Genomic DNA, 13179 nt, shown 5'->3' with positions numbered 1-13179 from the left:
GAACCTGTCAAAATGCAGCAAAAGTTCTTCTTTTAAATCCCCAACAAGGAACAATAGAGCAGGTGCCATTCTATGCTACCCAATGACCTTCCTACGACAAATTAATTTCACAGATACCCTTTTATATGCGTCCAAGATAAATAACACCGCTGTAATACTGTTGGGGCTAGTGGGGAGAGGCATTTGATAACCTTTGGCAGCAACAAATGCTGATGCATGTTATTCCCAAAGACATTGTTTCATCGTCACTTTAAGAATCAATTTACATCTCTTTGGCTGACGACCACAACAGAAATGGGTGCAGAGGTGTGAAATCGCATCATCAAAACAAGAGACCCCTTTATGTTACTATGGAAAAGTGAGTTGTTCAATATTCCTCATCCACCCACCAACCCAAGTCAAACTGTATCATGAATGTGCTGCCCTTAGGTAAGCACAGGAGGCTGCCTTATATTGAGTCACATAGCTGGCCTATTTAGTTCAGTATAATCTACACACACCAGCTCTCGCCATTGTGGCACCTCCAGATGTGCTGGCTGGTGCTGATGGGAGTTGCTATTCAAAACATCTGGAGGGGACCAGGTTGGCAGAGGCTGGTCTACGCTGACTGGCAGTGGCTCTTTAGGAGTCTTTCCCAGCCAAGCCTGGAGATGCCAAGAGCTAAATGCTCTTATCTCTGAGCTGTGGACCGTCCTCAGATGTGAAGGGATGCGTGGCATAGGGAGTTTCCAGTCAGTGACGCGTCACTACAGAGGGCGATGGCTTCCTTTCTGAGATGCTTATTTGATGGTCACAATCTACTTAACCACTTGAAGGACTGAGTCAGAGCCATGTCACTCAAAAGCATTAACAGATCTGAAGGCTCCCTCCTTCACCTTCCGAGCACCTCCACTGAGGCTTTCCAGCGTTGCAGTTCCCTCCTGCAATCCTCCAGTGACCGGGTCAGCTCTTCACATTCCTGCCTCTCTTCCTGCAGCCGCTGTTTTGCTGCCTGCGCTTCCTGCTGGCAGTCAGCGAGCTGCTTCTTGACAGTTCCCAGGGCATCCTGGCAAGACTCCAGCTGCACACGCAACTCCTGTTCATTTAAAAAAAGAGAGGGAGCAAGCAGGAAGCCTCTTCCACATCATACAACACAATATGCACAGGGGGGGTACCCCATTTAACAGGTGGGCAAGTGCTGTGATCAACACCTTCAATGACGCTGAGGAGCTGAGTCTCTATAGCCAGGGAAGCCAGATTTTGTAAATAAATACAGAAATCTGTGGTTTGGGTAAACCCAAAATGTGCAGAAGAGACATTGCATTCATATATCTGAAAGCTGGCTTCCCAAGCTCCATCATTTGGCCATGCTGCCTGCATGCACAAGGGATATGGACACTAAGAGCCAGTGCAAAAGGGTGTTGCAGCTGTTACACTGACAAAGGCCAGGATTGGGGGGGGGGGAGTTCCTGTGGCAGCAGGTGCACTAAGAGCTCCAGGGGATGGTGGAAGGAGTTGCCAATTTCTCTTGGTGAAATCCAGCCAGGTCAGGGCAGTGTGGGTGAAGAAGCAAAAGTGCCGCATTTGGTGCACCTACACAGCACCAACCTCACTGTCTCGCCCCTCCCAGTAAGCAGCAGCAGTGACGCTGCAGCTGGGAGGCCATTGTTGCAGCACCTCCTGGTTTCAATACTCTGTGAAATTTAGAATTTTATACATATTTTGAAATAACTGTAAGTTAGACGCATTAGATGACTGTATCACTGTACTCTCTCTCTCTCTCTCAGATTTATAACCGTAAACTCAGGATATCCAAACCTGCTCATGCTGCTGTGATTTCTGGATAGCAACACGAACTGCTTGCAGTGCTGCATTCTGAAGTGATGAAGGGTGTACCCGAGATGGTGATACCCGCCGGCGGTGGGGAGAGCTGGAGCGCAGAGGGGAGGTCTGCCATAGGGTGTCTTCCTCTGACGAGGTTCTTGTACTTTCCAAGGAACCGAGTCCTGTGCTCTTGGATTCAGACAAAGCCAGCTAGGAGGAGGGTTGAGAAGAAGTGAATGCCAGTCAAATCCATCACAAGTTATTATACCGTAATGAGACTGGGGTTGAACTAAGTGGGTTCCCCACATCCCCCACCCTAACTCTGTGAGACTATGGTTGTAAGAAGAGACTGCTAAAGAGGCCTGGCAGATTCCATCACAGGTCTATGAGATTTAGTGGGTCTGGATCGGGCTAGAAGTTTGTGTCTATGCGTAGAGACTTTACATTTGGGGTAAGTTAACACTGCTGGCAGCCACCAATGATGGAAAACAAACTTAGCTCAAGTTCAAAATGGCTGCAGACTGCCTACCACTGATGCATGTCCAGAAGCCCAATGGAGGATGGTGAGTACCACCAACAAATAGTGGTGGTGAGAGAGAAAGCAGATGGTGTTCTATAGGTTTCTCTCTCACTATAACACCCTTTAATTTCAGCTGGGCTTGTGTAAGAACTTCCTAGTGAATCGAGCATCAATTTCTACTCAAGTTAGATGTCTACCATCAAATTACACAGAGTGAGTCAGAGTCGTCTTGTGAATGTATATATAGCAATTTAACTGGATTACAGGGTAGGTAAAAGTTTCGCACACCTTTGTGATGCTGTTCAAGCTATGTTGCAAATATTCGATTTCTTCTTTCAGGTCCTTCACCTCTTCTAGATCTCCAGTCTTACTGGCCTCCTAGTGTTCAAAGATAAGCAGTTTCTCAGAAATGGACATGGGGAAAGGGCACAGAAAGTATGAGAAGGCAGGTGTGTGTGGCAGTGCAAGCCAGTGTGTATGTATTAGGCTGTGCATTTTTGTGAGGATGTATATGTCGGTAAGGCTATGTGTGTTTGCCTGAGAGAGTGACAGAAAGGGGGGTTTGTGGGTACGTATACCAATTTCTGAATGTCCATTTTTAGGGCAGAGATGGTCTTCTCTTTCTTTGCGTTCTGTTCTTTAAGTTTATCTCCTAACGTGGTCAACTCTGCAATTCTGTAAGACACAAACCAGGCATAGGTGGCGGATTGATCAGGAGTGAAAACATATGACCTTAAAAGACTCAATTCTTCATACTCTTGGGATCATTAAGCCACAAATTCACACATCACATTAAAAGGATACAGGGTCAGAGGCTGACAACAATTTTTAAGAGCTGAAAGTAGCTTCAGAAAGGCTTCCCTTCCCACCATGTACTGTCCAGGACAAGTCCACACAAGGACTGGGAGAAAGCAGATTCAGCAAGAGGTCTTGGGTTGATGGAGAGAACAGTCAATAAGAATCCAGATGGCGTGGACCCAATTCAAGATCAAGAACCAATGGAGAACAAGAGCTGTCAGATTTACAGTCCTATAGTACCCCCAGATATCCCAGAGAGCAGACAACTTTTTCCAATAGTTCCTAGGTCCCAGTTTGCCTTTACATCCTCTCTGGACCAGGCTACTCCTTACAGGCTCTGCCCCACTCCCCAAGGAGCAGAGAGCCTCAAAGAGTAGTCATCTGGGCTAGAACCAAGCACTCCATTGCCTCTCTGTTACTTCTTGCCAGTGGTGTTGGTTGCACTGGCAACTGAGCACTGGGAAGTGTGAAGCCTTTGTTCCTGAGAGTGCTAGTCCTTCAAGACTCCAGCTCGGGGGCTGCTATCTCCAAGGAACCCACCTTGCAGGGGATGCTGGCTCAAGGTACTCCTTGCTATTCAACTTGGGCACCATCATGCCAGCTTGCATCAATGGCTCTCCTGACCTGGCTGCCAGCTCTTCCTTTTGTTTCAGTGCCCTAGTCACTGATCACAGTTGAGATTGTGACATGCAAATATGTTTCTTTGTTTTGTCCCAATGCCACCTCTGGGTTACCGGAAGCAAAAACTGGGTATGCATAGACATCACAGAGAGTGCCCCCTCCATTAAAATTGCCTTCCATTCTAAGAGAGCCAGTGTGGTGTAGTGGTTAGAGTGTTGGATTAGGACCTGAGGGACTAAGAATATAAGAGGAGCCCTGCTGGATCAGACCAATGGCACATCTAGTCCAGCATCCTGTTCTCACAGTGGCCAACCAGTTGCCCATGCGAAGCCCGTAAGTAGGACAGGAATGCAATAGCACTCTGCCCACCTGTGATTCCCAGCAACTGACAGTGGAGGTAGAACATAGCCATCGTGATTTAGTAGCTGTTAATAGCCTTGTCCTCCATGAATTTGTCCATTCCTCTTTTAAAGTTGGTGGCCATCACAAGTTCCATAGTTTAACTATGTGCCATGTGAAGGAAGTGCAAATCCCCACTCAGCCATGAAGAGCACTGGACGGCCTTGGGCTAGTCATCGTCTCTCAGCCTATCCTACTTCACAGGGTGGTTGTTGTCAGGATAAAATGGAGAGGGAGAAAAGTGTGTACGCCACCTTGAAGTTTTGGGAGGAAAGGTGGAATATAAATGCAATGACAACAGCAATAACAACAACACATTATTGTGCCATGATTCACAGACCCAGAGAAATGGGCTGTGTCAGGTCATACTCAGGGTGGACCCAATGAAATCCATTGACTTAACTTGACTAACAAGCCCATTGCAATCAGTGGGTTGATTCTGCTGGATATAAAGGTAAAGGTAAAGGACTCCTGACAGTTAAGTCCAGTCGCGAACGACTCTGGGGTTGCGGCACTCATCTCGCTTTACTGGCCGAGGGAGCTGGTGTACAGCTTCTGGGTCACGTGGCCAGCATGACTAAGCCGCTTCTAGCGAAACCAGAGCAGCACACGGAAACACCATTTACCTTCCCGCCGGAGCGGTACCTATTTATCTACTTGCACTTTGACGTGCTCTCAAACTGCTAGGTTGGCAGGAGCTGGGACCGAACAATGAGAGCTCACCGAGTCGTGGGGATTCGAACCGCTGACCTTCCGATTGGCAAGCCCAAGGCTCAGTGGTTTACACCACAGCGCCACCCACGCTGGATATAGCAATGGGCAAACTTTTACCCCACTTTAAAAGCGTGTGCCCCGAAGACCAGAGGCACCTGCGAATGCTTTTCTAACCTGGAGTTCAGTTCAGCTTTCTCTCCATCCCACTGGCTCTGCAGCTGGATCATCTCCCGGACTTTCTCCCGAAGCTGCTTCTCCAGCAAACAGGTGGAGCTGCTTTCCGAGAGGCGCAGGTTGGAATCCAAGTTGAGGCAGGCGGTCTGGAGGCGGCGGGCCGCTCTTGCCATGTCAGTCCCTGCCTCAGTGAGACCTCTGGTAATGAGGGAGTAAAAATCTTTTCTCATTCAGCATTCACACATTTTGTCTCTGGCAAGGCCAGCTGAGAGCCAGAAGTTCCAGTTGAAAGCTGGGATGGGTTCTATTTAGGGTTAGGCCATAGGGTCATGGTTTTCAGATATAATAACGTAAGTGAACCTGTTGGATCAGGTCAATGCTCCATCTAGTCCAGCATCCTGTTCTTGCTGTAGCCAATCAGGTGCCTGCAGGAAACCCACAAGCAGAACCCAGGCACAATGACCGCTCCCACATCAAATGGGGGCACCTTTTGTGTGGTCGCGCGCAGCCCCCCCCCCCCCGGATCCCAGTGCAACTCCTGGTAGTTCAGGCTGACTTCATCCTCCCCAGGCTGGATACCTGGAGGTCTCTGCCTACCTCAGCCAATCGCCCAATCCCTCCTGGGGAGGCATTGCCAGGGGATTGGCCAGGTAAGGGGAGGGACGGTCCTGCCCACACAACAGAAGGTGAATCTTACCTGCGAAGTGGCAGTCGGCTCCAGAGCTTCTCCCACCCTCCCCTCCCTCAGTTAAGTCTTCTTTGCAGGTTAACCTCTTCTCCACAGGTATGCAGGCACTACTACGTCAGGGTCGCTGTTGAAGGGCCGGAAAGGAATTTCCCTGCATTGGCAGGTTTTGCCTTTCCCGTAGCAAAATGTCACAACTTTGGCAGTTTCAGGCCTTGGGCGGAATCCTTTAGCCTATCTTCCTAAATGGAGGGGGGGCGTGAAGTGGTGACCCATGCCCCCCTTGCGGCAGTGATACCAGGGTTCCTGTTAAAGGGTTCTTGAGGGGAGGCATTGGCCATACGCCGAGTGGTTGTCATTGCTCTCCCCTCCAATTGCAGCGAAATGGGGGATGGGCTCTCTGCTTGAACATATGTTCTCCAAAGCCAGTCCACGCCCCACACATTCTGGACAACCCTGAAGTCTCCCAGATCCCCGGCTGGGGACTGGGAAGGATAAACGCCCAATGCTTGAGCCTGAAATTTAATAAAGTTGTGGCCAATTTTAATTCCATGGCACGTTGTCTTGAGTCATTATTCCACTCGGGGGGCGCCTGGGGTTGGGGGGACTCCGCCTGTCCACGCAATACTCTGCTTTGGTTTCCAGCAACTGGGATATATTTTGTCCCTCCCTAAATGCTTCACATTGGTGTTTTTGGACCTGATGACACCCAATATTTTTAAACAACAAGGTCCCCCTACAAGGGCATCAACAGCACAGGCAAATCTTTCAGGCATTTTCTAGAGAGCCCTCAGGGTCCCTCTTGTAGCAGTGCTGCTACATTGAGGGAGAACCCACCTCTCCATGGTTGTGCGGAGCTCTGCAAAGTTGCCACGGAGTGTGGCGGCTTGACGCCACAGCAGCAGGATCCCACTGTGCTCACTGCTTAAATAGGAACTGTAACTCTGCAAAGGATGACAGAGAGAACAGGATACGAACATGTCACCAGTCCCAGCACTTCAACATTTTATTAACTGAGAGCTGCAGAGAGTTACCTCCCTCCGACCCCCATTTGTATTACTCGCTATACTAAACCATCTTCCAAAATCTGTTCAAGGTCCTATATGAGTAAGGCATGGGAAACAGAATGTTTTTGCCCCTGCTGCTGGCAAGTAGAAGTGTTACAGAAGATACTATTTAAATTTACCTACAACTCACAAGTTTGCTTTCCTGGCACTTCTTGTTTTGCAAGCTGCGATGGACGTTTGGAAAAGTAAGGCAGAAAATGTTAAATAAATAACTCGCAACTAACCTTCAGTTTCCAATAAATATTACTTTCAAGCCAGGCAGGGATACTGCTGCGTCATCCCCGAAACACACAACAAAACTGTTAAAATGCAAACCAGGAACTCGACGAAATGCTTCCTCTCCAAGGTTGTAGCGAGGCTGGCATCAACTCTGGCTGAGCAAATAAGAGCTCTGAGCTCAGAACTTGGCCAACGTATATATGAGCTAATATTTTGCTGTACACATGAGTATGTCTCAGTGCTTGTAAAAGAAATCTATACATACAGATTATTGTTCTGCAGTCCAAATAAATAAATAAATAACACCACCAAAGGCTTTGCTGTTTAGAACTGGAGTTTTCAAGGTTTCCTATTGGATCCAGACTCCTTCTCACAGAGGAGCTCTTTCATAATACTGGAAGAGCTCCAGCAATGCCTTGGTGGTCTCAGCTCCATGGAAGGGTAATCCAACAGCAATTTTAACTAGAGCACTACTACATCTGGTTAATAGGGTATGGAAATACTAAAGCAGTGGCAAATATGACATGATAGAAGTGTCACTGGGTTAAAAATGCCAACAGCCCGTTATGGAATCAGAATGGCCAAGATCACTCTGTTTGTTCTGAGAGAGGGGCAGTCAAAGAAAGAGAGTCAGAGAGAGACAAATGGCTTCTCAATCAGGACAGATCATATTCAGGGAGAACCTAGAAGAACAAAAAGCAGGCCAATGGAGGGGGAGACTCTCCAAAGATATATAGACAAAGAATCAGTGAATTGTAGCAAAATATTCAAGGTTAGCGGGATGAAGCTGCTAAGATGAATGAAACAATGCCAACAGAGCAGAGAGCCAAGAAGTACAACTGACTCCAGTGTAACAATTCTCACTTCAACACTAATAGTCCATGTTGACCCAACAAGAAAAGTGATGGGCGAAGGCCAAGTATTACATATTTTGGTACACAGCTTGTTTACAGCCGGCATTTACAAGCAAGATAATTATGAAGATTGGGAATAATTTATCTTTGAAGCAGCAGAGTCAAGGACAACTTGGCCAAGAGGGTTTTAACTGTGAGTATTGGAACACTCCCCATTTTTTCTGGTGGCCAGGAACATCAGTGTACTGATGTGGCATTAACCTTCTAGCAGCATAGGAGATATCATGAAATTTCAGGTGGAAGAAATAATTCTGGATTTGTGCCTGTGCTGGAGTTTCAGCGCCATTAACCTAAGTAAGAGCCAAACAAGGGAGGATGGCAAAGAAAAAGGAAACCACAAAGGTGCTGGCATAAGAGAGAAGGATTAGGAAATGGTGCTATTTGTGTTTGCAGTAATGCTAAGGCATAAGGTTTTGTTTAGTCAGCTATACTGAGCATGAGCTGTGTGCTGCAGCTTATCTGGATGAGGATGCAGAAGGACAGAGCAAGGTGACATCAAGCCAGCATGGGCCTATTGGTGGGACCAGCAGACTGGCTTCACCGATGGACCCACGCATATCCCTGAAAGCAATGGCTGGGGCAGATTCCAGATAGTGAACAGTGTGGCAAGGTTACAATAAACTGTACTCTACGCATTCGGAAACAAACCCAAGGCAAAACTGTTGATACATGACAACAATTCTGAATTCACTAACCCTGTACAATGTTCAGTGCCCCTCAGTCTTGTAGATAAAACTCTTTAGCAGTTGGCCTGTGTCCTCTTCGAGAGGAGAGATGCTTATTCATTGAACCAAAACACACACTGCCTTTGCTAACTAGGAACTCTGCATTTTGCCAAATACAAATACTCTGCCAAACCCAAGCTGGATTTACAATGCATAATAAATTCAAAAATGCAGCGTCCACAACCAACATTTATTTTCTAGAGAGTTTATTTTGATCTGGGGTTTTTTTTTATGAGATAGAAAAGAGGGGACAGTAAGAGAAGAGGGAAAAGGAGCTCCCCCCCCCAAAGAAGGAGTAGGGGCCAAACTATAAATGATTTTTATGCAAGCAACTAGCAATAGCATTGTTTGTTTTTAAGGTAAACAGCGGGGGCTGGGGGCTGGGCTTGAACAGGACAATGTGGGTGGTGGGTGGGAGAGTGGGATTGAACCCTTTGCCAACACTGTAGTCCTGAGCCAGATCAGTTGCTCCTTCAATACATAACATGTTATATAGGCATTCAGAGGAAAGCTCCCACTGCCAACAACAGGACTGCAAGGAAAGAGGGAATACGGGCTATGGCACTCCCCAAAGGACTGGAACTGGAGAAATACAGTTGTACCTCGGAAGTCGAATGGAATCCATTCCGGAAGTCTGTTCGACTTCCAAAATGTTTGGAAACCAAGGCGTGGCTTCCGATTGGCTGCCAGAAGCTCCTGCAGCCAATCGGAAGCCGCAGAAGCCGCATTGGACATTTGAGGTTCCAAAGAACATTCACAAACTGGAACACCAACTTACAGGTTTGTGGCATTCGGGAGCCAAAACATTTGAGTCGCAAGGCGTTCGTCAACCAAGGCATGGGTGTAGTAATTTTAGCGCCTGCTAAAAACATTCCTGTTTAGACAAGCCTACCTAGATGCTTAGAAAATGGAGGTAATTTTAATCAGTTTTAGTATTTTAACTTTTGTCTGCTTTAAAATAGGGCTGTACATTTTTCTTGATTTTCTTATCTTTTTGTAAACCGCTTTGAGGGTTTTTAAAAAAATAAAATATCAAAATAATAAAACAGCAGCCTGGAGGGACCATGAGCTGAACCAGTGAAGGTACTGAAGATGAAACAGCGATAGTTGACTCTGAATTTTCTGGAGTGCTGATCCTATGAACAGCCAACCCAACAAGATGCTGAGTTGAGCAAAGAATTGGTACAAAAAAACTCCCAGTGCCAAATCTGCTACAGGTGTATAGTACAATGGTGCAACATGAAGAAAATGGATTTCTAATCATTATGTTGCCTGGCATTTCAAAAAGCAACCAATAGGATATGTTGTACCTCCCTGCCCTTGTGCCACTGGGACTCCTTCTGTTCACTCCTCAGCCTGTGCACTTCAGCGGTTGCCCTCTCCAACTCCCCTGCTAGTCTTTGTTTTGAGGAGTTCATCTGGTCCAGCTGTTCCCGAAGAAGAGTATTCATCTGGGAAAGACTGGTGCTCCTAAGACAAAAAATTAGAAAGCCAAGGACGGTGTTTTCCTCCACAATCACAATATGGTGCACTAGTTCTTTTGAATCCAAGAATTCCTCTATGTCTTTATGTATATCAAACTACATTAGTACAACAAAGGCTTTGTACTAAATAATAATAAAAATGGTGGGTTTTGAGCAAGTCCCACCCTTTGGGACAAGACCTGCCCTTATTTGTATGACATCAGGCATAGGGCAGGGAGGTAAAGGTTGCCCATAATGGCCTCATGGGCGAATGGGGAAGCCCAGTGAGCTGGAGGTTCCCCACCCCAGCTTAGGATAAAAGGAATGGAATATGGATCTGACACACCTAAAATATTGTTCATGATTTGCAGTAATAGATTCAGGGATGCTGCTACCATCAAATGAAAGTTCAATGACATACAGTTGTACACTTCAAATGGAACATTAATTTATACCATTCCTATGGATAAAATACCATGACCACAATTTAAAGAAATAGTCACCAGTGGGGGACCTCTAGCATACAAGTCTAATTATGCCCAGCATGGCTCCCAGGTGAGGCAAGGCCATTTCCTACAAACCATGGCCATCTGCCCCACACCTGGCATCCTGTGGCATCAGATGTGGGGCAGGATACAGTTGTCTATCAGGAGCTTAAAGGAACTCTTGATGGTGCTTTCAAAAGCAGGGATCTCTGTCGGCGCTGAGCAGTTGCAGCAAACCTCTTTGAAGGTGTTCTCTCTGCCTCAACCAGCTGACTGGTGATGAAAGTGTGTCTTCAAAGGAGGCTACCATAACCACTGATCAGCTGATCACTGAAGAGCAGTATTGCCAGTATACAAATGTACCATATAAACAAACCCCCTGAAGCAAATGGCAACCTCACCTCTGCTGCTCCTCTTCCAGGTGGATGAGAGTGCTCTCCAGCTCTGTATTGTGGTCATGCTCAAAGCGGAGTAAATGCGACTCCGTTGAGTCTAACCTCATCTGCGCCTAGAAAGATGACGGATTGTGTATCAATATTAAAGCAGCGCACAGAATGATTGGCTGGCCGGAGCTTTAGAAATATGCATGTCCTTACATATATGTTGTACAGCACAGAATCTGTTTAAGGCAATAGGAGACTTTCTCAGAATCCCGAAACTGCTTTTTAAAAATAAATATTTGGATTTGGGAGGTCTGTGATTGGGAGAAAAGGTAGGCAGCATTAAAGACAGCCATTTCCTAAACCCTCAGAAATAAAACAGGTTCTGAGCAGGGTTTTTTCATAGACGTGGGAGAGGTAATCATCCCACATAGCTCTGTATTTCTTCACATGACACTATCATGTCATAAGAATTCCTAGAGCCTAGTTCCTTCAGCTAAACTCTTCTCATGGGTAGTAAAAAAATGTGAAGCGAAAGAATATGATGGCAACAGGCTAGATGTGGATGGGAAGACTTTCTATCCTTTTTTCCACACCAGCATGTCATGTTCCCCTGCCCTGGTCACCTTTTTCCTGAACTACAAAAGCCCCAAATGTGGTAACCTTTCATTGCAGGGAAGTTGCTTCAACTACATGATCATTTTGGTTGCCCCTTTCTGCACCTTCTCCTGCTCAAATTGCACTGTGAGGCACTAGGGATCTCTAGTTAAAGCACGGCGATAATTGCCTTTTAAGAACCGCTCCGTGTTTAGGCTTCTCACATATAATTGTAGTCATGCATAGGTTCCCCTCTGTGAATTATAATCCCCTCTAAACCCCACAGGCTTTAGCCTTACATAATATTATTACACTGTTGTGAAAAAGGCTTTGTACCCAGAACGTCCTTCATAAAATAAAAGTACTCCACTGGTTGCCTATATGGCCCGTACTTTACACACACAAAACACCACCAAACTGGACATTCAGAAAACCAGTGGGAGTCTTTAAATGATATGAACTACACAAAGACTACTTGTACCATGTATGTCATTAGGCTAGGCTGTCTGCCAAGCGCTCGCTCCAATTAAAGGTGCATGGCGTGAGGGGACAGTGATCTACAAATTGCCCACAGTGCTAACAGTCAGGCTGCCACATGCTTCATCACGATCATTTATAGCATGAGAAAAGCCATGCGCACCATCTGTTTCTGATGCTCACACTCGGAGGTTTTCTCCAGCAGTTGTTGCTCCAGCTCCCCACATCTTTTCTTGTACTGCAGCATCTACGCCAGGGAATAGAAGCAGCAAGGCACTGCTATGAAACCATCACATCAGCGCAAGGATTTATGCTTGCCCCATGGAACTTCCCCCATGTGTCCCCTCCCCAAATTTGCACCAGAGGGTTACGGGGTAGGGGTGGGGGACTGTCAAAATAGATTTAGAGGGGTGTAGGTTGGAGAAAAGAAAAAGAGGAAAGTCTCATTGCATTGTAGGGGGTTGGAGCAGATGAACCTTGAGGTCCCTTCCAATTCTGCAATGCCATGATTCTAAGTGTCTATCCTTGTGCTGACAGGATGGTTCCTTAGCACTGCACTGGGTACAAGCCTTAGGTAAAGAGAATTAAAAGAGAAGACAAGAGAGAACAAAGGAAGGAACCAGCAGCCCAGGCGAAGCTACTTACCAGGAATAAAAGAGGCACGAAGAATGAAAGCTTGATCCACGAGGCCAATTTATCCAACAACTTTAACAGGTCTTCAACAAATTCTAAAGAGACTTCTGAAAACTTACTTGGACTACTACCATGACATCTGATGGAGGTTGGTGAGTGCAATAAAACACAGACTATGATAAGAGCCAGACCAAGAGAACCAGAAGTATGCAGTCACATACAGTATTAAGTTCCACTACAGCTATGCACAAGATATCAACTTTGCCAATCTGTAGTCTAACACCACCCCCAAACTTTATCCTATGCAAGCAATTGTTCATGAATGTAACAAGTTCTGCCCCCATTGACTGGCATTGTTGACCAGAAGATCAAGTATTTTTTTTTAAAAAAAACCAAAACCCATAAAACTTTACACCAGGACAGAAGCTGATACTTACTGTAGAGAACATGCATCACACAGTTGGTGTATTCAAGCTCCTCAGACTGCATGCACAAATAAAAGTTG

General features: G+C 46.3%; 1 protein-coding gene across 7 annotated transcripts in view; it reads right to left on the bottom strand.

The window, feature by feature from the left end:
- The window catches only part of CROCC2 (ciliary rootlet coiled-coil, rootletin family member 2), an 85516-nt gene that overhangs the window by 57683 nt on the left and 14654 nt on the right, over positions 1-13179 (bottom strand). For 6 of the 7 annotated variants that reach the window (XM_081006098.1, XM_081006093.1, XM_081006092.1 and 3 more), the window contains 9 exons: positions 12205-12288; positions 10989-11095; positions 9950-10109; positions 6552-6658; positions 5030-5227; positions 2902-2998; positions 2612-2701; positions 1798-2013; positions 876-1075 (listed from right to left, as the gene is read on the bottom strand). In XM_081006098.1, the coding sequence (XP_080862224.1) occupies positions 876-1075; positions 1798-2013; positions 2612-2701; positions 2902-2998; positions 5030-5227; positions 6552-6658; positions 9950-10109; positions 10989-11095; positions 12205-12288 (1259 nt within the window). The remainder of the gene's footprint in view (positions 1-875; positions 1076-1797; positions 2014-2611; positions 2702-2901; positions 2999-5029; positions 5228-6551; positions 6659-9949; positions 10110-10988; positions 11096-12204; positions 12289-13179) is intronic. The other variant, XM_081006097.1, reaches the window with a different exon arrangement.

Source organism: Podarcis pityusensis (assembly GCF_964106645.2).
Source record: "Podarcis pityusensis genome assembly, chromosome: 5".
NCBI lineage: Eukaryota > Metazoa > Chordata > Lepidosauria > Squamata > Lacertidae > Podarcis > Podarcis pityusensis.
This window is presented reverse-complemented; position numbering and strand designations above follow the sequence as displayed.